The sequence below is a fragment of the Cyanistes caeruleus genome, chromosome 1, assembly GCF_971803275.1.
Source record: "Cyanistes caeruleus chromosome 1, bCyaCae1.hap1.1, whole genome shotgun sequence".
NCBI lineage: Eukaryota > Metazoa > Chordata > Aves > Passeriformes > Paridae > Cyanistes > Cyanistes caeruleus.
This window is the reverse complement of record NC_141701.1, coordinates 129,056,239-129,082,527: the sequence shown is the minus strand read 5'-3', so window position 1 is coordinate 129,082,527 and position 26,289 is coordinate 129,056,239. Positions and strand designations below refer to the sequence as shown.

The 26,289-nt window shown below is 40.4% G+C and overlaps 1 protein-coding gene across 2 annotated transcripts in view; it reads right to left on the bottom strand.

Moving 5' to 3' along the window:
• Positions 1-26,289, bottom strand: part of CALCR (calcitonin receptor) — a 157,288-nt gene that overhangs the window by 19,756 nt on the left and 111,243 nt on the right. For both annotated transcript variants that reach the window (XM_086857367.1, XM_086857375.1), the window contains exons 6-10: positions 24,497-24,588; positions 19,709-19,835; positions 5,751-5,904; positions 907-967; positions 738-804 (exon numbers count right to left, since the gene is read on the bottom strand). In XM_086857367.1, coding sequence (XP_086713493.1) covers positions 738-804; positions 907-967; positions 5,751-5,904; positions 19,709-19,835; positions 24,497-24,588 — 501 coding nt within the window. The remainder of the gene's footprint in view (positions 1-737; positions 805-906; positions 968-5,750; positions 5,905-19,708; positions 19,836-24,496; positions 24,589-26,289) is intronic.

Below are 26,289 nucleotides of genomic sequence, written 5' to 3'. Positions count from 1 at the left end.
TGGGTTATTTCACACAGTTGATGTTAAAGACATCATTATGACATCTCCAGAAAGGGTAGAAAGATTTTTTTTTTTTATTTTCAGCTATTTTATGGAGAGTTTTTTATTTGAAAGTGTTCCCAGTACTCACTGTGCTGTTGTTTGATCTCTGAGGCAATTACTGCAGCTATGTCCATGCAGGTGTTTGCAAGTGAGAGGCGGATAAAAAGATGAAAGTGCATCTTGCGTGACACAGTGAGATGAGCTTGGGGCTTGGGTTGAATGAAACCCTTTCTGCACCTGTCAGGAAGGTCAGGCTTACCATGCCCAACTGCAGGACTGGCATACCAGATGTTGTATGTATGCATGATGTATGTTGTATGCACACTACCAAGCTGCACTTTGGATCTTGTCCTACTCAGACAGCCCAGCCCAGTTCTCTCCCTGGACTCTTTTAGCTCCCTACCTTTGGTCAATACCAACTCAGTGACCAGCAAAAGCCATGCTGGACAACAAGCTCACCCCAGCTAAGGCACAGTTAAGTGATTGATTCTGTCACATAAATGCAGTGTATTTGTCTCAAGTCCCACTGTAAAAAGGTGGTGTGAGCCTGTGCTTTGCAACACTGAGTAGAGAAAACCTCTAGTTTGCTCTGAGTTTTGACCAAAATACTTATAGTACAGAAGTTTCTATTTTGTTCAGGTTAGCAGCATTTCTAAAATAATTATTATGCTGTTGATAGCAAACAATATTCTTACCAATAAAGCTGCCATTACAGGTCCATGAACAATATAAAGCAAGTGTGTGTCAACACTCATCCAGCAGCTGGAGGAAAAATATAGCATTAACATTTGTTATTAACTTGAATAAAATTTGCTCCACAGTTAAATAATGCTAAGTTCCTTCAAAAACAGATAAGCTACTCACTTGTCATTGAAGTATCTGGCTCTTGCAACTGCATGAATGGATGCTGGCACTAAAGGGAACCCTGAAATGATTAAAGTTATAGATCAGTCTTGGTATTTGTTTAGCTTGAATTTCATGTGTGTGACACATTCATAGGCTCTTGTTCACAAAACATATGGATGTGTATCGTAAAGACAGAAAGAAGTTTAGACCTGATTAGCATAAAAGATTTGATAATCAGGATGCCTTGGTAAGAACGAACAGAGCTTTGAAGATTACAAGAAGACTGGAGCAGGCTGGTGACAGGGAAGAAGACTGAATCAATTTCTGTAAGTAGAAAAGATGTTGCAAAAATTAATGTTTATTTGTATGATGTTTGACCCAATCACTGCAGTAAAAAATTAGTAGCCTTCCTAGAATGGTATACAAGCATATGTAGTCCACAGTAAATTTGGATCCTGATCACCACTCAGCTCTCCCCATCTCTCTCAATCGCCAATAGATGTGAAACCACATCTTTCAGGAAAGAACTTATTCTATCACACCCAGATCCTGGCAACACCTCAATGGTGAGATGCAAAAAGGATTAACATTCAAGGCAGGCCAAAAGAAGAAGCAAAACCCACAGACCATGCTCTCCTGGGGTGTCTCAAAGCTGCTGCCAGGCTCCCCTGCACTGCTGTGGCTTTTTCAGGGAAGGGTGTGAGCAGGCAGTGTGGGAAGGATGTAGGGATCATTCTGTTCTCAGAGGAGTCTTCCCTCAGGAGACCAGGGACACTTGTTAAAATCATGTAAATAACTGTTGAGCAAGAGAGAGGCACACTGCACATGGCATATGCCAGATTATGGAGCAATAAGAAACAGTGCAGAGTTTCTCTTTTGGAGCCAATGGCATGAGAAAGTGTTTGGAGCCAGGAGGTTTTTGGAGGATGGGAATTCGTGATATTTTCTGTAGGTTCTCAGTGTCTGTGCAGCCAAACCCACTCCATGCAGCTTTATCTCAACAGGGAGAAGAGCTGTGAATACCATAGATCCACATATCCTGACTTATTTGTGACATCTCAGAGGAGGCTTTGACAGGGAGCTGATGGGAGAAAATTTGCACTGGGCTTGGCAACACGCCGTGCTTAACAAAGCAGAAAGCTCAAGTTCTTGTTTCCAGCCTGACACTGACAGTAACAGTCTGGTCCACTCCTTTTCATTTCCCTTCAGCTTGCTTAAATTTCATTTCCCTCTCCAATGGGCTAGAAACCTGGAACTGGGGAGCCTGCACGGCTGTGCTGACCCCAGTTTGTACAGCCTTGCCCACACAGACAGCTGGACATGATCTGCTGCCTTGTCTGTCCTGTGCAGAGAGCTTGGTGCACACCTTTGGTGCTACTGCTGCCTGTTCCCTATGAACCACCCTTCTACTGAGCTTTGGATATTCTGTAATTGTAAATGAAAATGTGTGAAAATATCCTATTGATACCATGATTAATCACAGAGGGATTAAAAGAACACAGCTCCTTCCTGTGTTTTTTAACATGATAGTTGTTTCATAAAAATATTTGGAAGAGATGGAAGATCCTTAGCCATATTGTAGGGAGTGAGAATAAGATCCAAATGTTCATAAATAGAACAATCTTATGTTTCCAGGTATCTTTAAGCAATAGCTACTTACTCTACTTAAAAAAAAAAAAAAAAGAAAAAAAAAGAAAAAAAGAAGAAAAAAAGAAATAAAAAATAGTTCTTATTGCAATTTACCTTGGGAATACAATGCAGCTGTGGGAGAACAAACTGGATTGCCTTCTCCTTTATATTTTATGTTTATGTTATATATGTCTTTAGAAAATGATGCCTTGGCCTCTGGCTGAAGAATTCCCTTTTTGGGTGGTGATGCATAGCAAAACAACAAAAAGCTTAGAATAGAAAGAAAGGAGCTTGTGACTTCAGGGTGAGCTCATGGGATTGACAGCTTGAGAAAATAGTTTTGATTGGGAAATGGAGCAAGTCTGGGCCAGTTTTGTTGACAGATTGAAATGCAATTTTTAAGGGTTCTTTCTGTAATAGCAAAACTTCTTCAGCTGAAAACAGTGGCCTGGAGTATTGCAAGTAGAACATGCCACATGATGTAAAAAGAGTTTTTTCTTCTGCTAAATGCATTAGCCTAGGATATTTGGCTTAACAAACTCAGAAGCAAATCTCAAGAATGCAGTGGAAAGTCTTCATTAGCTAGTTATGGGCTAAGAAGCTCATGACTGTCTAAAGCTCAGATTTCCAGCTGCAGCCTGGCTCTTCTAGGGCTAAATGTTGCTCTTGTGAAGGGCCAAAAAGCAGCGAGTTACTGAGAAGTGGAGCATCAAAGACTGTGGGTTTGTGGTTACATGTATCACTGCAGAGTCCTGCCTACACAGGGTGAGCAGTGAATAATGTGGAGAAGGTCCCCAGCCATCCCAGGGACAGATACGATTTATCCCTTTAGGTCCTGCCAGGTCCTTTACAGCACCACTGGCAATCAGGTCAGTATTCCCAGTACAATTTGGAAGGCGCTCAGTTTCAGCACTGTCCAAATAAATAATTCCCTTTTCACTTTGATGTGGGTGAAGGTGCCTGAAGCAGCCAGAGTGAACTGTACTGTTGCACACAGTTGATACTGTTTTCTTGTCCTGCCTAATGGAGATTTCCTGACCCAGTGAAACAATAACAAATAAGAAATGACATCTCCAGCAGCAGTTCCCAGGGAAGGGGTCAACTGATGGCATCAGCCTTGGAATCTATCAGCCCATGCCAGATTCCATTCAATCACCTCAAACCCTTTGTAGATGTTTTTGTATCTGCTCAGATTTTTATTTTTCTTATAAAGCTATTTTACAAATGTCATTAGTGGTTTTTCCAAATGAAGTGGGACAGATCTTCTTGCACAGGGCTTAGCAGTAGCAATGAATAATGAGTAACTTCATCTTGGACATTTGCCTTGATCTCTTGAATTGTAATTCAGAGCGCAGCCTGCTCTGGTTCCTCTGCATTGCCCTTTGGAGAAATGTATCTCTGTCCATTTAACATAGATGGATGTTTAAAGTTAGACTGCATTACTACTCCTGGAAGCAGCAGAATTACAATGATTCATGCCAACTTAAGGGGTCAGCAGATTGTCATAATCAGACCATTTTGCTATTACTAATATTTCTACTTTAGTTAGGAGGTGCTAATATATATATAAATATATATATATATATATATATGAAATGGAAGTTCATCTTTGGAAGTTTTTAATGGAATTTTAATGGAATTCATCTAGTTTCTTAAAAAAGGCTACAGATACCATTGTCAAGAGTTATCTCCATTTTAAATAACTTTTTCCTTCTCAACATATCAGCACTCTGTTACCACAGCCACTACACTATATTTTGGGCAGCTCTGCAGATACTGATGTGTGTCTTATCAGGTAACATCACTGAATTCCCCACCATGGTGCTGGTGTCATTCTCAGCAGTACTACAGCTGGCTTGTTAGCTTTCATTGCAGGCTGGGTGTCACAGCTCCATTAAATTGCACTGACTAAATTGAATGTCACCAGGAAAAAAAAAAGAAAAAAGAACAAAAAAAAAAAAGAAAAAAGAAGTCTATGACCATATTCCTCTTGCATAATTGGATATGGAGTGACATTGTTTTGGGAAGCCTTATTTCTTCAGAACATATAGAACTGGGTCATTTTCCTCTGATCTAATTGCCTAGTTATCTAATTATCCATTAAACTAATCTAAAAATTCCTACTTTTCATTGGTTTAAGGAATAAGGCTATTTTTCTATTTTCCTGCTGTAAATGAAATAATCTTGAAAAAGTATGACTTCTCCAAAGAGGATGGCAAATATAGAATATATTGTATCTGCTTCAGACAGGGATTGCAGGAACATCTCTGTGTGCAGTGGGACAGTGGACAAAAGTCCACCATTTGCTGCTTTGCTGCACCAGTGGTTTCAAGATAGGGGAACTGCCTTGCCAGAAATTGGAATGAGGCCACAGATTCATGGTTGCCAAATTGGAAAAAAGCTCTTGATATCGATTTTCTGTCGACACTGCTGTGGACAGGATTTAAAATAGTGATTTAAATGTAAAAGATACTTCATTGTAATATACTGATTATATTTATATGGTCTTTTATTGGACCAGATAGTCCAAAGGAAAAATATCTGCCGCTACCAATTAAAAAGGCAAGGGGTTCATTAGTGAAAACAGAAGAGATTGCACATTTGGAGACGGAGAACAAGATCTAGTCATGCTTCCTTGGGCAATATGCATGTGACCATATGCTGCTGGACAAAACCAGTCCTGACAGCAAAGCCATTATCTACTTAGTAGGTAAAGTTAATTTTTTTTCCTTTAAAATGACCAAAATATGCCAAAATATATCTGATAATGTATTTACTTCCAGAGAAATTCCAGCTCCTCTTTTCATATGCTGTTTGCTTCACTTTGTGAGACACAGATACTGATCTTTCCTCTTGATTCCAGGAAAATTGTACTCTGTAGGTGCTATCTCACATGCATGTTTTTGCATATATGAGACAAAAGTAAACAACCTTTTATATCAGAAGAGATATACTTGAATAGAAATATATTTTTTCCTATAGCTTTTCTTAACAGAGCTTAAGCATTTCTTTCTGCAAATCCCAAGATGCAGCAAATAAAAAATACTTTTTGTGCTGCTCTTTGTAAGCTTCTAAGCCCATGTAATTATATGCATTCCAATTTAGTGCCCAAGAACTCAGTCTTAAACAATGATCTAACGATATAAACTAGATCATAAGTGGTAGATAAGTGCTAGAAGAATTCAAGAATGTGAGTGTACTGACCACCTTGCTACAAATGGACACATACATACCCCAGCCCAAGAGGTAATACCAGTGCAAACGCTGCTCTTCGGCAAACACTGCCACCACGATCAGCGTGTGAAGATAAATGCCTTCACACAGCATCCAGAAGTAGTTGCAGCCCAGCATGTACTGATGAAAGAATTGCAGCACCTTGCAGCTTACCTGTTAGATAAATGAGAGAAAGTCACACACTTGGTCAGCATTTTAAGTAGGCAAAGACAAATGTTAATGCCAGGCTATAAGAAAGCAAAGGGGAACAAAAATTCCCAGTTCTTTACGGTTTTGGGGTTTTTTTTCAACACCTATCAGTGAGAGAGATTTTAAACTTTTATAAATTAGATGAACAAAAGGAATTAAATTAAATTAATTAAATTAAAATAAAGTCCTCACAAAGCAGAAGAGAATTATTATAACAGCACTTCAAAAAGTACCACAAAATAAAAAAAGTCCTCCAAAACTTAGTTATCTGATGGGTTTTTTTAGAACTGAAACAAACAACTTGTTCTAGAGGTCAGAGGAGGGCTGTGAAAAATACAGTAAAATTGAGCTTCAGTTTGAGTGACTTCCTTTTGACCAAATTTTTCAAAGTTTTTTTTCAAGTCTCTCTCCTAAACCAGAGTCATTTATGCTTTAAACAGCCCTCAGCTCTGAACAAATTCCTTTGGAAAGTGCAAGTTTTGGTGGCAGCAGAGATTCTTTCTGTAGGGTACCAATGATGATGTCTTTGCTGCTTTGCAAGGTGACAGCTTTGCTCTATTTTGATAAATAACAAATTGGTGTGTAGAGCTAAATGGAGCTGGTGAAGTGGTTCCCATGCATGGGTCAGATGAGGCTGCAGACATAGACCTTGACAAGGGATTGTGGCATGGAGGGAACCATGTTGTGTCTGCTCTTGGGGTGCCAGCTGGTGAGGGACCATGCTGCTCCTCTCCTGAATGTGTCTCATGTCCATTTGCTCTCCTAGGGAGGGCAGTGAGGTCCTCCACCTGGACTTCCTTGTCACCACAACCCAGGAGGGCCATGAGGAGTGGGCAGGCATTGCTGTGCTGACAGAGACCCACTGCTTCTGAGGAGCACCACATGCTACCTGGAAATCTGAGGTCATAGCAGTGATAGTAGCAGTCTCCAGTGGCCACGGAAGAATACTTCTTTCCCTCAACTTCTGCAGATGTTTCCCAAGCTGACTACCTGGGCTGTATGAGATGTCATTGGGATTCACTTGTCTCTTTCAATAGACACTTTAGCAGTTCAGCAGATAGGGGACTGCATGCTTTGCATTTGTCTGGACTGTCCCTCTGGATCAGAAAATCTTCTCAACCATTCAGTCCATCTTCTGTCACTGAAGAACATTCCCAATTGACTAAACAGGTGTATTTAGTTTTGTTTCAATATTTGCAGTGCAGACTGGTGTTCATGAAAATACAGGTTTATTGAAAGGTTAGGATATAGGATTCAGATAAGATTAGTGTGAAGAACTGATTTTTATTTTCTGGTAATTCATGTTTTCTTCTCACCACGCAGGACAGAACAGACTATTATGTCTATTTTCCACACTGTGGCTGAACAGTTATTAAAGGTGTGTCCAAAAGGGCTGTATACTGAACCCAACCCAACCCACCAACCACCACTACCACCCCACCAAAACAAATGATAAGAGATGTATTTGCTCCTTTTTCTCTGGGCAAAAGTGTTCATTAAGGCTCTTATATCACTCCTGGACTGCTTTTCACAAGCCTGGGTCAATATATTTATTGCCTTGTTTCCTAGCCCATGCTCAATGCAGCCTCCTAGCTGATGGCTTACCTTCCTTCCTTCTCCCCTTATTGAGCACCCACCCTACAAGGGCTGCCTTGCCTGACAGGCACTTCCTTCAGTCTGTACACAGCTTCAGGTGGCACTCTCCCTGCCATCAGCCAGCTACCCTGGCCTCTAAAATACAAATAGACTTCCTGAGCCATCACAGCAGTTTTCTGTGTCTGAGGGTTGGGCTGGGCCAGCACTGTGTCCCCTTGTGGAGGTCTCCAAGGAGGAGCTGCAGATCAGGGGGTCACCTGAGGACTCAAGACATCATTTTCCTGATGGCTTTAGTGGGAGTGACTCAGGGTGAAGTGCATGTTACACATGGGCTGGTCCTGCTCTTGCCAGGACCAAATTGTCTCAGATTTCCATCCAGTCACCTGGGCTCTAGGAGCAACTTTGTCTTCAGCTTGGCAGAGGGAGGGGAATTGAACATGGATGGTGAGTTCTGCTATAAAAATCCATGGTACTTTTTAAATTTGTCATTTTGACTTAATGCTTTCCCTGTTTCATGCTGCCCAACTGGAAGGAAGGTGACTGTGGAGGATCCTTGCTTCTCTTGTATCTGTAGCTCAAACAAATGCACACATAGAAAAACATTCCCTGACAGCTGCAGAGCTAAGCTCCATTTGCTTCATTTCCCAACATTTCCTTCTTTCATGTACCCTCCATTTGAACTATGACTTGTGGCTTCAAAAATGAAATATTTTACGTATCCTTTAGAGCAATGGACATGCAGATGGAACATGACTCTTGAGGAACATAATCACTTCTGATATAATAAGTTAGAGAAGTAAGAAAACCCTTGGCAAAGAATAAAGGATTCTTACTACTAGTACTTTCACACACATCACATTAATTTGAGAATTTATCTGAATAAGTTATTACAAGGAGTTTAAGCACAACACTGCATTGAGATAAGATGTTTAATTTATATTATTCAAAAGGGAACAAAAATCAGTCTGCTTTGGATGGGGTAGCATATGCAGCGTGTTTCAGTGTGGCTAAGTGATGCAATGGAAATATTTTCCCACATTAAAGAAACTGTTTTTCTTTGGTCAGAGCAAGTAAAAGATATTTTTCAGTAAAAGAAAACCTTTTACTGATAAGAATTGGATCAGAAAAAATAAAACATGACAAATGCAAACAACACCTTAGTGTATATTAATCATAACTGAGAAAATTACAAAAATAGTGTATATATATATAGTATTTATTCTTACAGAAACAATAAATAGGACTTCAAGATGATACAGAAGCAAATCTTCCACTGTTCAATGCTTGGTAACTGATTGTTTTCATTACTATAATTATAAATCTTTCCTATAATCTATAGAGACTGATATCTATAGAGATACTGATATCTATAAAGACCGATATTTTTACTATAAGGGTGGTGAAGCACTGGAACAGGTTGCCCAGAGAGGTTGTAGATTCCCTATACCTGGAAGTGTTCAAGACCACATTGGGTGGGACTCTGAGTAGCCTGGTCTAAGGGAAGGTGTCTCTGCCCATGGCAGGTTTGTTGGAATTAGATGATCATTAAGGTCCCTCCCAACCAAACCATTCCATGATTCTAGGATTTTAAGATTGTTAATTCTGAGATTTAACATGTAGGGAGTTTGTTTTCTGCTGAAGACGAAAGTTTTGTTGTAAGTTCTCTGAGGCAGCAGCTCTGTCCTTGTACAGCATGCAGCACAGTGAAATCCAGGAAAGGATTATTGCAGCATCTTGGCACTCTGAAGGGGAGTTAAAAGTCATGAACGTTTCAGTCTGCAGGTGTGCAGGTGACTGAAGCTAGTGGGTTTTAATTCATGAGCAGCACAGGCCGAGAGGAAATAGCAGGTCCTTTCTAGTGCAGCCCCATAAGTGGTGCTCAGGTTGCTGTGTCTGTCTCCTGAACAAAGGGATAAACAAATGCTCCACTTTTTGACAGCCTGGAAACAGACAGCCCTGTCCTGCACTGTCCTGCACTGTCCTGCTGAGGGCTATAACAAGGGGAAGCATGAAAAAAATATCAGGAAAAAACTAGCAGCCCTCAAAGTCAGGTAACCATCTAAAAAAGCTGATCCTTTTGTGCTTCTGGAAGGATGTCCAAGAATAAACCTCTTTTGGCAGAATGTCATGTGGAAAGATACTCAACCTGCATGCAAGGAGGCTGTCTCTGGCCATGTGTTTGCATTGCATTGATGGGCACAGAAACCAAGAAAAGTTCTTAACAGATCTGTTCAAGAAAAAAGGTCCACTATTGCTAATTCTCCTTCCCCATAAAAGCAACCTGCAATGACTTTAAATTATGGCCTAATTACTCAAGGGCAAAAGGGGTCAATAGGAATACAGTCAGACATTTTCTTCTCACTCACAAATCTTGCAGAGGGTTATGGAACTCTTGTAAACAGCACAGCTGCAGTATGCAACAAAAGCACTTCAAAAGGATTCTGCAATGTTCCCCAGAGGAGAAATAAAACAATTTGCTCTTGTTTTGCAAGAAAAAGATAGAAAAGGTGTCTATGATGTTTTGCAGGGCATATTGGCATGTTATAAACACTGTTAATGTTCCAGTCCTGCCAAAGGAGTCCCAAAGGTCTGTCTGCCCATGCAGGATCCTGCAATTGCACAGTAATGTAATTGGCATGGTCCTCTCCTCAGCTAATCCAGCACCCTCTCTTTACATGTACTTGTCATTTCTCTGTTAAGGCTCTCCTTGGTTTATGGTTAATAGCTTATGGACAGAAAACTACACCAATAAATACCATCACTACTCACTGGGGCAAGTCGAGACAAAACTCTCAAACTACATAAACCCCAGAGCTCCCCTTTCAATGATAAAAAAATATTTTAATATGAAATAAACCTGCTAATTGTTTAAGGAATAATTTAAGGAAGTTGTCCTAGTAATTCAGTCAGAGCAAAAGGCTTAACTCTGTTTTGGCACAGTAAAGTCAGACAGATTCTCGTGTGTGCCCATTCCTGCAGTGCTTTCCGGGGTAAAGGTGGGCGGGTGGGGAGGTCTGTGTTTTACATCAGTCCTTGTCAACTCCAGAGAGCCTGCCCCAGGGAAAGCAAGCGTGGGAAAGCCCCTCAGTGTGCATAATGTATGTAATGTCTCTTCTCCAATGCTCACTATCCATGGAAATGCCCCCCATGGACATTTCAAATAAATTGCTGAGAACAGGCCAGCCATGGTTATCGATTTTAAACCAAGCCACCTATGTGAGCCATCATTACAGCTTTACACTTCTTTGTTAAAGGGAAATAAACATACTTGACCTTACTATTCTAGTTCCTCTTTACCTCTGGGAAACCTCCCCAGTGCATGGCAGTAAAGGACCCTCTTTAAAGAGATTACAGCTTGCCATGGAGGCCAGATATGATTTATTCAAATTCAGTCTGAAGGCAATACAACATATTCTTAAACATTCTAAACTTAGCATTTTAAAGGAATAGCTTCAAGTTTGATTTCTGCTCTGCCTTAAAAAATGTTTTTCTTTCTTTTTTCTTTTATTTTCTTTTTTTCTTGATTTTATTTTCTTTCCTTTTTCTTTGACTATTAGAACACTATTCTATGAAAATATTCTTAAATTCCAAGCATCCATATGTTACACAAATAAGCAATAAAAGGATGTTCCAAAGCAAGACTGTGCTAAGTATTGTAACTATAAATCACTGGCTATCAGAACATCACACCATTATGAAATGTATCTGCTTTGAGTTAAACTGTGTTCCAGTCAGAAACCTGGCACACTGGAGCTTGGAAGAAGATTAATGTTTTAATATACTTTTAAACCATTTGCAGAACGAAATGTACACAGTTGCTCAGAGGGCTCCTAAGTTTTGTGTTACAAGACAGCAAATTATGAAATTAAACAACAGGGGATATTCTTAACAGCATGTGTGTCCATGTCTATGCTATAGCAAAGCAGCCAGCCCAGATTTACACACTCTGGACAGGAATTAATAAGGCTACATCTGCACATACCTGAGTCCTGGCTGCTGTAGCAATAGTTCTCCCTGGACTGCAGCTTTGAGCTCTGCAGATCTAGAGGGGTTCTCACAGCACATCTGGCACTTCTCACCTGCAGGGTGCAGCATGGCAAGTGTGATGCAGGGTGTGAGGCAAAGCAAAACAGCCTCACCATTCCCGAGGGGTTTTATCAGCCTGGTTTCTGAGTGGTGTTGCCAGAGAGAGGCAGCTTTTCAGGGAGTCATTGTAGATAGGAGCCTGATGGATGGAGGAGAGCAGAGAGGCCAGTAAAGAGGAAGAGAAAACAAGGGCAGGGCTGTGTAAAAAAATAGCACAAGATAGTGCAAGTTGCTGTTCACTTGGACAGGATCTTCTCTCAGTGGAGGGAGGTAATCCCTGATAAAAAAGGTTAAGAGCTCCAGCTATTTCATGCATCTGTAATCTACCATGACAGCTGGGCAAGAGCCACCAGGCAGAGGAGGATAGGACAATGCAGAGGTTATCCAAATCTGTGTCCAGGCATAGAAGAGCTATGGGCATTGAGCCCTGAGCCAATGTAGTTTAAATTTGTATGGAGTACATCTAACAGCCAAGTGCACCTACCTTATGTTTGATGTGTGAGATCTAGAGCTGAAAAAGCATTTCCTGGGGACTGGGTACACATCCAGCTCTGATGACATGGATATATCCACTCACAATTCAGTTAAATGCTCCAAGAGCTTTCTAATGATATGACTGGGATTTGTGATACTAAATATAGACACCCAATCTGTCTCTCCTGTAATCAAAAGATAATGATAGAGATGACAGAGATTATAGAAAAAATTATCTCATCCTAAAGGATATATCTAAAATAAGCCAGATGGATAGTACCCTGAATGTAACTATCTTTAGCATGGGGTGACTAGGTCAGCTGTATGTGTCCAAATGTAAGGCATGTCTGACCTTAAACATTTAGAAGTGTTTTAATTCTCTAGATGTACTCATATCTGCTTCTGTGTCTTTCCTGGGGTGACCTGCTGCTAGGCAGAGCCACCAACCCTTCAAAGGATGTTGGGCCAAGGGGATGCCAGAAAATTCCAAAGACAGTTAATTTGGTGTGTGAAAGCATAAGCCACTAAGAGGTGAGATGGTGAGCAAAGGAGCTCAGTTATCCAAACAACTGACCTATTATTGGCCAATAGCTCATTCTGCCAACTAGATTTAAAGGTCATGTACATAACTAATCCAAGACTCTTGATGTTTAACTCCTGCTGAAAGTCATTACTGTTTCTTCTTCCATATCCTTATTCCACATGTTTGGCTGTCATCTGTAAAGGCACTTCAATGTTCTTTAATTTTTATCTCTTCTGATTCAGTCTACTTTCTGTTTTGTCTTAGATACCTTCAAGAAACACAGGGTAGCAGAGGTATGGTTGAAAATGGGCAATACTGCTGGTCTGCACAGCAGTCATTGTAGGGCATGTCTGACTTCATGGCATAGATGTGCAGGATGATGTAGTTTCTGGGGAGAAATGAGCACTCTGCATTTAATTCACCTGACCTGTTGTAGCCACCTGCTTTAGAGTGAGTTAGATTGTCTTGGATTGAGACACAGCTGCCTCTACAGGAAACACTGCCATTTAATCAGACAAATCCTTGGGAGAAAAATAACTGGCAGAATGGCATCAGGGAGAGTGTTGTGTTTTGGAAACATTATGGTACTGTCCTTCTGAGGGGAATTCTCTTTTGAAGAATTCATGTTTTGAAGGATTTTGAAAAATCTTTTTGGGCAATTTATACTCAAATTTCTCACATGTTAGGTAGAGCCTTTTAAAGGCATATTAAAGGCAAGGAGAACTTGGAGAGCCACCTTGAATGTTTCTAGACATAATTGCTTTATATTCACAGAGAAATATCAACACCTGAGCTGCTTAAATGTTCTATGAATGTGGGAGGCCTTGTGTAAAACAGAAGTTCATTAGGGTGTGCCATGTTCATACTGTGTAACACATAATCCACAAAAAGGCAGCAGCTAGCATCTGTACTTGTTGATCTGATATTTAAGGAGTGGCTACTTGACATTTTTCTATGTCTGTGTTTTTAGGGGAGAATGACATATTATCATCTATTTAACTTTCAGTCTCTCAGATGCATTGAAGACAGCGCAATTGACAGAAACTTATGGTTGCCCAGGTACTATCCCAAATTTTTATGTCATCTTCACTTTGTCATCTTTCCCATCTCTTAGGAAGACAAAAGGAAAAATGAAAAAAGCCTCAGTAAGGCATCTAAGTCAAACACAGTTTCATACTATGGAAGATGAATAGCCTTTCAGAGATTGCTACAGCGCAGATCTGAGGGTAAACTAAGCACACCTTTCTTGAGCAGCAGTTCTGGAAACACATGTCATGAATTTCAGCAGATCTGGAATGGATTCACTTATTTTGCATAAAGCCAGGGTGTGCTTTGCTTCAAGAGCCTCATGGCTGCCAACAGCTACTGTGCTTAGACAAGAGAACAGCAGCTGATGACAGCAAGAACTGGGATGCTGAGATTCTGCTGAATATGGGAACAACTGTGCTGGCAGTGCTCACTTCTCACTGCCACAATGGCAGAGCTTCAGGGTCCAGAGATGGTGCAGATGCATAATGACTAGGCAGAATGACAATTTAAATTTGACTTTTCACAGATATTTACACTTCATGATTTGCCTTGTTTTGGGTATTCAAGTGCAGGTCTACATCACCTGAGCAGAAAAGATGTGGGCAGAAAACTTGGGAATGAGCTCTGGGGCTTGGTGCCTTCAGCTTCTGGGCAACAATGTGTTTTGCATTACAAGGTCCTTTCTGGAAACACATTTCTGGAGGAAATGGCACTCAGGTGCCTAAATAAGTGGCCATCCACAGGATCTGATAAAGTCTGAGTTATTTTGATATGAAATCCTTCGGACTGGGTTACATGAAAGCCATCATCCTTCCCTCTCTTTGTGGATGAGGCCATAGATAGATAGAGTGGGAATTTCCTTTCCCTGTCACCTCTTGTGGTCACCCCTCTGCAGACACATGAACATCAGGAACTCTGCTTGCTTGCACCTTGTGGGCTCAGCCACCACAACTGTGAACCTCAATAATGTGATATAGTGCTTTGTTCAATTCAGAAATTCTTCTTAGTGGGGAAAACTTCTCTCTAACTTTCAATATTAGTGACAATTCTTCCTGTTCTTACTTTCATTCTATTGATTTCACAATTGCCCAGGCTCTGTGTCACTTCTTGGTGGCTAAACTGCCTGCTCAGGCTCCTGTAAGTAATCTAATGGAAGCAGGATGGAGGAGCAGATGTACAAAGATAAAAGACTTCAGAGATGCTTTGAGAGTGACAGGAAAGTTGTGGAAATAGTCACATTAAAAAAAAAAAATCAAATTATTTAACAATAATGGCACCTTCTGAAGGTCTATCCCAAGTATAATACATGAAACAACTCAGAAGGCTGAAGCACCCCTTTCTTTTTGGATCTCCACCTTTGCTGTTTCCAGGGAGGTCTGCTCCATGAGCGGGAATGCTGGGACAACTAAGGAAAATAAGTCACATGGAGCAGCAGTTTTGCTATTTGTCCTCACTGGTATGATTTATGAGCATCACATTTGATTAAAAGATGTTTTAAACCCCTCATGCTCTGCCAGACTCGATCAGCAGGAAATGAAAGCAAGAAGAGGCGAGAAGATAACATTTGTATGGTAAAAAATTCCCAAATTGACACTCTTTCTGAAATGTTGTGAATCTCCTTTGCCTTCTTGTCTTACTTACATTGCTTCTCTGTTCCTTTGGAAACGTGGGAATAGCAATATTGGAACCCCATAAATCACAGTAACTATTCTTTTACATTTGTCACCTGTCCACATAGCTCAGTGTTTTACTTCTACTTTTTTGCTGTAACTGTGGTAGGGAGGAAAACCTAGCACAATTGGGCAGTCATATTTTTTACTTCAATTTGTTAGTGGAGAGATTATTTATAGTGTTCTTGTGTCCACGAGATAGCAAGAATTTTTAGTATTGCAACTACCATGGCCTTGCTTTAAAATCTTTAATGTTAGTGGGCCCCAGCCTTTGTGCTCTCTTGATCTAACTAATAATGCTGAATGGAAGCATCTTGCTGGTTAGAAGGCTTGCTTGTTCCAGGAGATGGGTTTTGGGCAGTACAGATAACCAAGTTATCCCATCCCCAGTGTCAGCAAGCTTAGTGAAATGCTGGCAAAGGGAAAGAGGCTACGTGCTCCTGACAGAGTGTGTGTTGCACCATCAGCCAGGGTGGTAAACTAGCTCAGGATCTTTAAAATATAGCTACATCTACACAAGGAGGGAAAGACAGCCTCCATCCTCTCACCCCATGTTCAGGGCTGAGTTACAGCCTTTGTAAGGCTCTGTAACCTGACTTACACATGCTGCCTGAAGGAAATGAAATCATGCTGTGTGTAATTAAAGAGTGATTACTTTGGGTTCTTCCATACCAGGTGTGCTACTGAACCCACGTAAGAGGATGTAGATTGTTTATACATTAAGGCCTAAAGAAGCTGTGTGGCAGTGGGATGGGACATGACAGTGAGATTGGAGTGTGCCTGAATGGATGCTGTGTCCTTACTCTCTGACATAAAATGGCCAAACATGAGACCCCACACAGGGCCCCTAAGAACTACTAGTGGAGCACTGGCCCTTGCTATGACCTCTATAAAACTGCAATCAAAATATAAACTTTCACACCATACAATGACAGAAACAAGGGTAAAACAACCATGTAAAAGGTGAAGAGGCTAGAGAGGAACCTGCAGAAAGAAGAGAGCAGATACCTCTACTAGAACATGAAAGAGAAAAGAACCAATAAGATCTCTAAAAGCTTTTTTGGAAAAGATTCTAATTACTCTGACATCACTAGTTTGTGACCAAACTTAGCCCCACCTAAAAGCATATTTATATGGGGCCCATGGAGCTGATGAATTGCTCAGTTTCTTACTGGCAGAGCTGCCACTTCAGGCATTAGCTGTAGCTTCCTTCTACTCCCATCAGTACTGAATATCAGTACTGAACCCTTGGGGAATACAGAAAATGAAAAATACAGATCTGATGTGTAAGCTATATTGAGAGATTTGGCAGCAAGGGTTTTATTTATATTTCTGGAGGTTTTAATGGAGAACATGATGTGCTATCCACAGATCACCCTTCTGTTGTGGGTTAGTCTCATTTAGGAAGGTGATGGATGATATCTCTTCCTATAAATGTGGTTCCAGTAGTAACGTAATTAATGCAGTTCCTAGGTCAGATACAACAGTCAAAATTTTCAGTATATGTAAATAAGTGTCCATAGTTGTGTCCTGTTAATTTTTGTTCAAATGTCTTTGAACCTTGTCCATTGCTTCTTCATTTCTTGTACGGCCACGTGGACTCAGATCTTTCTTTTCCATGGTTTCAGATCCAGATAAATCTGACAGAAAGAGAAACAGAGGGAGAGAAAGTTGCATAACCAGGGAACATAAAGTAAATAAGTAAAATTAAGATTTTTATAAAAATGGCTTAACTTACCATTTTACATGAGCAGAATGATCATCAAAGGATTTAACACTTAGCAGCAACATGAGTAAGGATGTGGTAGAGACTCTCCTCATGTAAATGATGCTTTGGATTGTCTCATATCATTTCTCCCTGGGTCATAGGGAAAATGGGTGTGTCTTGGTGCTAGGAAGGAATTTCCTCTCCTCCTCCTCCTCCTCCTCCTGACTTTTCTCGATGTTATTTAAGAGATCATTCTTTCTTCTTTCAAAATTATATGGAGTTGTTGATATCCTCCTAAATTATGAATCACTGAAAGTATTTTCCCATGGCATTTCACATTTAAAATCTATTTTGAAACTTTAGGTAGGAAAAAAAAAGAGCAGGAACTATTGGGGTGAAAATGCATTTATTATTTTGCAGAATAAATACCAGCAACTTCATCTCTGCATATGGCTGTTACATGAGTGGTATCCATGATTGCTTGAAATTCAATCTACACACTACAGTATTTCTGTATATACTTAAGGTGAGAGCCATACATACATGAGCCTGTGAAGCTCCAAAGATATGAATGTAGAAGGTGGATAAGTGCAGCAAACTAGAGAAAGTCAGATGCAGTAATCTTCAAATGAACTTATGAAAACAGGGGGTGCAGTAGGAGTAGAAAAAACACAAGCTGTAAAGTTTTCATTTTCTCTGTTAATAGGCATTAGCATAAAATATTATGGGAATTTTTGTACATTTTTTAGCATTTTAAACATAAATCCACGAAATCTTCATATACTCATATAGAGATCTTCTGTAATTTCATCATATGTTAAAAATGTGTTCCTGTCTGTAAAGTTTCTTTTCCCAATCACAAACTTACAATTTTTTTATGTTACTAGGGTAATGGGATACACTTTCTAGTAAGGCTGGGAGACTTTGAACGTATTAGCAGGTCATGTCATCTCCTTTTTATTATTTTTTTGGTTTTTTTGGGAGGGAAAGCTAGGATGTGAGACAAGACCAAGAAGTGAGTGTACCCTCATCCCATACTTGATGGTGGGACAAAAAATGAGAGACCCTAGATCTTCTGGCCCCAAGTTTTGTACCTTGTCTGTAGACAGCCTTTCACTGCTGAGTCAAATATATGCAAATTTGGTTTGGAAGAAGAAATTGCAAAACGAGGGCTTTGCTCATCAAAACATCTACTTAGCCAATAGCTGCAGCCGGTTTTGTTAACAGGACACTGCTTGGGTCATTTCCATGACTATATTGAGCATTTAGGCTCCTCTTCATGTTCTGGGCAGAGACCTGAGAGCTGAGAACATGAACCTCTGCACCACTTTGGGGCTCCACGGCCTCCACAGGTAAGCGCTGGTGTCGCTTTTATACTGTTTGTGCCATAGCAATGGAGGTTGGGGGTTTCATCAGGTGGTGCTCGGTGGGCTGGAACCTGCTCTGTGGCTACGTGGCCCTGTGGGAGCCTCTGAGAGCTTTGTCATTGATTTCATCCGTGTTGAGATTTCACTTCCAATAAAGATCAGGCCAAAAGGCACTAGGTACAGTTTTTTAATGAAATCTTAAAACACAGGGCTCCTTCCCATGCCCTCAACTTTTAGTTTAAACTGTTTCATATAATTTTTTGTGCTGTCAGAAAGTACCATTATTTAACCTGAGGTAGTGATTTTACTTCAATTTAGATGCCTGACATCACCTGCCAGCTTTTTATCTTCAAATATCAAGCGTATTTTCATTGCATCTCTTGCACAGGCTATCTATGCATGATGCTATGCAATGAGGAGAAACAAAATGTGTGATTTTTAAATTATTCTTCTGCTCCTCTACTTTTTAATCTCCAGATGGTCTCCGAGATGGTGATGTTTTCTTTAGGCTATATATTTTCTGCTTTAATTAACTTACTTAATCAGCACACATTTGAGAGACACACATGTGATCAGATAACATCAGGTGCTAATATTTAATTCTTTTCATGAAATTAGAGGCAGATAAATGGTTGAATCATAATTGAATGATCTTATTAGACTACAAGGTGATTAGTGTTAAAATGAAACTTGAAATTACCATGTTTGCATTAATTTCACATTGGCTGGGGTTGCTGTAAGGACTGAGCACAATGTGATTGCTGGGTTAGGGATCAAGATCAGAGCTGGATGACTGAGATCTGCCACACATATTTATCAGCTGAGGGGCTGGCACAATCTGTGTCACTATCTAAGAGCAGTGAAAGTAACAAATGCTTTGATTTACTGCCTCACAAGTTTAAAAATGAAGCAAATGGACCTTTTTTGGTGTTATAATGAAATAAGCTATCTCTCTTTCCATCCTGTCCCTCCCCAGTGCTTGTGAAGAGGGACAAGCAGTCACCAAAGGCATCTATCACCTCAGGGGCTTTGCTGGGAACCATCAGGTAGTTGTTGCTGGGAAAAGTGGAGGACTGACACATACTTGTATGGATGGACTGGCTGGAGCAAGTCTGGGGGTTGTACAAGGTTCAAAGATTTTTATTGCTTGGTGAAAGATCTGAGCAAGTTAGAGTGAAATTCTCAGAATCTGCACCCTCTGTGTGTGTTTTCCCAGATGGCTATCATTAGTTTAGGAATGGGAATTCTTGGTTTTGGCATGGCCACAGTGATTTTACTTGGGTGTTAGGATGGGGAGGAGTCATGCAGTACTTACAGGATCCCTTTTTACAAGGCCTGGGTTAGGGACGACAGCAATGAGGTGGGCAATTGTAAACATGGAGTTCAGCACATAGGAAAAAAACAAATTCTTATGCAGTGTTATCCTCTGACAGCTGAGGCTCCTGAAAAATATGTAACACATGTCATAAATTAGTATTTTTCCTCTGATGTCACTTTAACAAGCTCTTTCTGGCAACAGTCTCTCAAGAATGTCTTTTGGCAAGATGTGATTGGAAAATACATGCTTTGCATTGCAGCCGTGACCTCTGAAAAATTTTTGGGTTTGTTTTTGCACCTGTTTAGCACCACATGCTTTTTAGACTGTGTTGTAAAGACCTATCCAGCTACATTCTTAGCTCTTGATGCCTTTCTTTAATTCATGGTAATTGAGATATTAAGCAGTAAAGCAGAACCCTGAGAATTTTTGGATGCGCATGATACAAGTAATAAATATCAAGAATACTGCTTTATAAATAACTGTTCCCTGAAGGCTCATTTTCTCAAATACTCAGATGAAAATAATTTTCTATTTCAGGAATTAGTAGTGAGACAGGATGGGAATTTGGGCAGGAATCTCCTTAAATTACAGGGGGATTTGGGTTGGTCTCCTACATATTTCTAACTCCAGCTGAGATCCCAAACCAGAGGAGGTTGTCTTCCTGCTCAGAAGGCGAAGAAATCTCTTGAAATCACTGGTTTTGGGGAGGGTAGGATTTATGCTATTGCAAGCAGCAGCGTTTCACAAGATAAGTTTTCAGAATTCTTGTGAAAGCAAATCATGGCTGAAGTTTCAGACCTTAACCTTCTCCCGTTTCTAACTCATACCCAAATCCTTGTGTCACCTCCTCATACATCCTTGAGGCAGAGAAAAGGGCACCTGCAGCTCTTCATGCCCCAGAGCATATTGCCAGGCTGACAGAGGGTGATTGCATAAAGGCAGTCATGGAGCTGTTAGATAATGCTGAGCTGTCCAGTGATCACTGAGAGCAAGAAGGCAAAACAGGTAGCTAAACGACCTAAAGCAGAAATACTGCTGTCTTGCTGGGGTAAGCTCAGCACGAGGAGTCTTTTGCAGTCTGGAATAGAGCACAGGCTATGGCTTTCTTCTTCTCTGCATGTGGAGGCCAATGCAGAATTCACTCTCTTCAAAAGGAGAGAATGAGCCAATGGAACTATTTTCTGCTTATTTTGCTTGCTTGCTTGCTTGATATATTTGCCTTCTATAGCCCCTTGGTCACTGCCATTTATTCTTTGTTTTCCTTACACCTATTTTTCAAGTCATTGCATGGGATTTTTTTCTTTAGCTCGAGCTCATCTTTCTGGTTATGATTATCAGCATATGCTTATCACTTCTTTTGACCTCCTTACTTGTCAAGTCACCATCTTTGATTCAGGATGTCCATGCGATGCAGATCCTGGTGGCTAGGAATGAGATTGGCCCTGATTTTATAGCCTTCCTTTAGCATCAGCTACAGGCAAATATTGAGCCAACATTAGCCAAATACAGGGCTGGGTTCATGAACTTCCAGTTAGATTCACTGTAGGACATGGTATTGGAAAAAATGGATCATTCCCTGGAGTTATTTTTGCTACACTATGTTCTTGTGCTTACTCCACCTGTATTTGTCCCCATCTCAAACCTAGTCTGACATTCCTTTTCTCCTCCTAAGTCCTGGTGATATTTATTCAGTCCTTAGTCTTCCTTTCTCCCCACACTCCATCACAACATTTTGCCTGTGTTATTTAACCCTTTTTTTGGGACACTGACATGCTTATCACTGTCTGTCTTTGTTTTGCAGTCCTGGGAACAGGACTGGTGTGACATCAGTTTTGTTCCCAAGAAACAAAAAAATCCTCATTACTGGAAACAATCCCTTCAGCTCCTGGCCACAGAAATGTAAACCCTTGTCTCTCCAGGTGCCTTTCTATGTGGTTTCTGGTACAGAGAGCCTTTTGTTATAATCTCAGACAGGCAGATATGTCTCTACTCCCATTCTTGTCCTTCCTCATTGCACTGCTTGACTTTTGGCAGTCTTACTCTTCTATTAAATTGGACTGTCCTTCAGTACATATTGCCTTTGTGTGGTGCTCAGCCTTCTCTCCCTGCCTGTCTTCCTCTCTTAGTTTTACTTCTTCCTTCTCTTCCCTCAGCATTCCCCTTTTTCCTCGATTACAGCTTTCATGTTAAAGATCCCCCTATAACAACAATGTTTATTTCCATACCCTCACTTTCTAATTTGACCTTCAGTGTTTGCCATCACAGTTCCATCAACTGTCCACATGCCTGACTGGTCCACACCAGGAGGAGAAAGTAGATCCAAACTTATCCTGTGATTCTTCGTGATTCTGATAAATCAGTATGCAAGAAGGCACAACTAAGCCAGTTAGCCATGTCTAAAACTTGTGAGCTTTTTGTGTCTCCAAGCCTTTATCCATTGTCTCTAGAGTTTCAGAGTCTCTTGTGTTTTCTGTGGCTCCCCTGTGTTTCATACGGGTTCTCTCCTACATTTCCTTTTTCAGAGATTCTTACCTACTCACAGTCACTTTCTTTACAGTTTCTATGTTTACTTCTCCATTACAATTAGAATATTTTCCTCATAGAACAGCACTGCAAAGCTGTCATTTTTCTCATGTATGAATACTGAGAATACTGATTTTCACACCTAGAAATTTTTTTTTTTCCTCTCCTACCCCATTGTTTAGTTATCAAATAATTTTCTTCCTTAGCACCATGTTCTCCCTTGTCCCTGGGGAAAACTCCCAAAAAATTTCACAAAATGTTGTTCCATCCATTACCCTTCAATTCCTGTTAAAAGCCTTGGCAGCAATTAGACTGCAGGTGCATTCATAACACACCATCTATTATTCTGGCAAATATAGATTTGTTGTTCTCTCCATCTGTCTTTATACAAATGTCTTTGTTTTAATAATTCAATTGGAAGTGATTTGGAGGTAGGAGTACCTCTTTTCTTTTGTATTTTATTAAATAAAATAATGGGGTCTCACTCTGCAATTTTAGAAATCTTGCAATAAGGTGACAATGCATGAAGCTGACACTCTACTTTATTAATATTTTCTCCTGTTATGAGTTAGCATTGCTTAGTGATGCTCATCACTACTGATTCATTATTCCCTTCTGAAAGTAGTGCAACATCTGTGGTGCCAGATCATTATGAATCTTGATACTCAAAAGTGAACTGAAAATAAATCTCTGCCAGCAAAAACTTTTGTGTGGGAAACTGAAATCCGTGCAAGCTGCCTCTGAAGTCAAAGGCTATTATATAGTCCTGAAAACATCTCTTGCTATCTGATGGACTGTCTGATTGACAGCTTCCCTTCAGCTGAAGGTCAAACAATCTATTGCTGTCATAGCCAGATGATAGAAAACAGCTGAAGGTTACATGAGCCTTGCTCCCACATAGCTTCATCCTAACTTTCCTATGATTGTAGTTTGGTTTCCTCTTTGTCCTCCCATTATGAAGCACTTTCATTTAATTCCTTTCTCTCTTCTCCCTGTAACCTTTGTGTCATGGTTAGTCATGGGAGGGGAAGGAAAGTGGAGGAGGAAGGAGAGGAGGAGGTGTGTTAGTGTCTGGAAGGCTGCTGCAGGGACCAGTCTTTCAGTGCAGCCTGGGACCAGTCAAGACCATGCGTCGTTCATGACTCAGAGCTCACAGTGAGTCAGACAGGCTGACCCTGCCTCACTTGCTGCAAGGAGTCACTTTGCTGGTCCATTTAGCATACCTAATTTGACCAGATCCTGTCTTTACTGTCCCAAAGAACTCAAACCAGAGTACGGGGTTCCAAACCAGATAAAACTGTGCTTTTTCCAGTTTCCTCAAAGCATTTCTGTGGCTATGGTTTTGTGCTATTTATCTGCTTAGATGGGAAGGGAATTCATCAGTACATTTGGCAGAGTTTCTAGCTATCTCTGTGTCTGATTAAGATGTGTTATCACAGGCACTCATCAAATTGCCTCTTTGGAAATTACAAGAATTCACAGCCTGTAGTTTGGATCCACCTATTTGGCATTTGCAATCTTACGGAATCTTGTAATCTATGAAGAGTCCAACCATTTAATTTTCCTATGTTTTCTAGTCTTATTCTTAGTTGTGGTGATGGTGAGGGCATCTTTTTACTCTTCCTCTTTGACAGTGGAGGCTGAGGCATCTAATTGACAGCAGACAAGTTCACTAAAGAACAAGATTGAAATGCTCTGGTTAAGCTGCCATACAGCAGCTGTAGTCCTTTCAGTCGATATCGGTCTAGTCTCCTTTAAAATTCTGATACAGCACATCTCTGTTTTTCCTTTTAATGAGGATAACAGGCTGCATGCTAGTGCCAGATTCACTCCTAGGGCTGAGCCCTGTAAGTACCTACTCAGGTCAATAGCTCAATCCTCAGATGCAGGTAGTCCTGTTGTTCAGGAGCTTGGAGCTCCCAGGCACTGCCCCATGCAGTCACAATGCCTGGCAACCTCTGGACATCCTCCTCGAGGAAAATAAGGCAATAGGTAAATGAAAGGCCTTACTGCATCCCCAGCTGCACCATTTCCTCATGGAAATGGCTGCACTTTCACACCAATCACAAAAACATGGACTTGGCTACACTCCACTGGGAGAGGTCCCATTGGCGAGAGGAGTCTGTGCACAGACTTCTTTATCAGGATTATGTGAAAAGACACTCAGAAGAGCTGCTTCTCACTGCCATGATACTTTCCAAGATTTCCTTTGTTTGAGATGCCTCAGGGAAAGAAGACAGAGTGTCTGTAAGAAACACTTACTTGAAATAGAAGAAAATTGCCAAGGAAATCAACAGGGATGTTATAGACAAAGCATGGCCAACGATCGCCATATAATAAAGTATGAACGCCATCTGCAATTTAACAAAAAGAAAAGGCAAGCATGAATAATTTGCAGGCACATGGTTTGTTTTCTCATTCAGGAAGAATCTACAAAATCAACCTCCCATTTTGTATTTTTTTTCTTTCAAATACTATTTTTCTATATATTTTAATATCAGCAATCTATTAAATAGTATGACTCATGATCTAAAGATAAGTGTTTCTTACATATGTAAATCTGTTCCTGTTATATTGAAGTAACTGGTGAGATCCCTGCTCACACTGTCACTAACTTGCCAAGATCTAGGATAGTGCAGCAGACATAATAAATTTAGATTTTTAATATGCCCATGACAAGTTTTCACACATATACAAAATAATATTTATTAAATAAGATAGGTTGCTGCCAAATTGGTAAAAAAACTTTTATGGGTTGAAAGCAGCTTAAACAACAGGGATCAAAAGCTTAATGGTCACTTTTTGGAGATGAGTCAGTATTTCACTGCCCTCAGGAGGCATATTAAGGTTGAGTTTCTGTTCAATGTATTCATCAATGACCTGATCCAGACAAATTTCTAAATTTCCAGGTGATTCTTAGGTCTTCCAGATAATAGTGAGGCACTCACAAAGGTCCTCATTTAACTGAGGGGACAAGAAGATGCCACATGAGCTTTAACACACGAAAAAGGTGGGCTGATAGACCTAGGACAAGTGACCTAAATCCTGTCTACAGGATTGGATGCTTGAATTAGGACTGGAAATCAAACTCAGGAAGGAGATCTTGAAGTCATCCAGGCCAATCCTCTGAATCATTGGCATACTGTGACTGTGTAATGATAGCCAAAAAGCCAGCAAAATACAGATTATGATATAAAAGGCATTGAGGGTAGAACAAAAATATATGTTTGAAATTTACAGTACTAACTTTAAATGCATGTGTGCTGGCATTCTCCATACCTCATGAACATAGAAAAGCAAGGAAAAGTGAAAAAAGGCAACTAAAATAGCTGAGGTTGAGTTTCTGTGCATACAAAGGCTGGGACTCCTTTTTTGAGAGGAGAAGTCAGAGGGAGCTTATAGCAAAGGCCTTCAGAGTCATGAAAGCAGCAGGTGAGGTGAACATTATTCATAATGCAGACCACGCAAGAAAAGCACATCCTGAGACAAATTCTGGTTCACATTAGTGTGAACCTCAGTGCTGGGCAGCTCAGTGGTCTGACTGCTGTGAGTCCAGTACCCATGGACAGATAATTGGGCTTTCACTGTGACTCGTGGCAGTGAAATCTAAGAGAGGCTGATCCATATTTTTTATGACAGTTGTAAAATAAAATTGCAGGACAGCACCTGGGCTTCAGAATGTTGAGGTATTTATATGTCACACTTTGGTCTCAGCCAAGCTCTTAAGCATTTAGCCATCTGTTAGAGGAGGGAGTGAAGGAGGCTAAATGCCATGCCAGACTTCACCCCTGCCTCCTTTCTGAAAGCAAGGACATAGTAGCAGCCAGTCTGGGAAAAAAGATGGGAAATCTTAGTTCCTCTGCTGTGTTTATTTTCTTTTCAGCTCTCCTTCATTCATTTTTCTTTTGCTATGCATGAGCAATTTTACTCTTCTCAGTGATTAGATGAATTACTTTCCGTAGCCTGAAGTTTTGACACTTACATCTTTTTGATGTTTCCAAGTAATTTTAAACTTTCTCTTGAGAATAAATATGAATGCAATTTAGAAAGCAAGG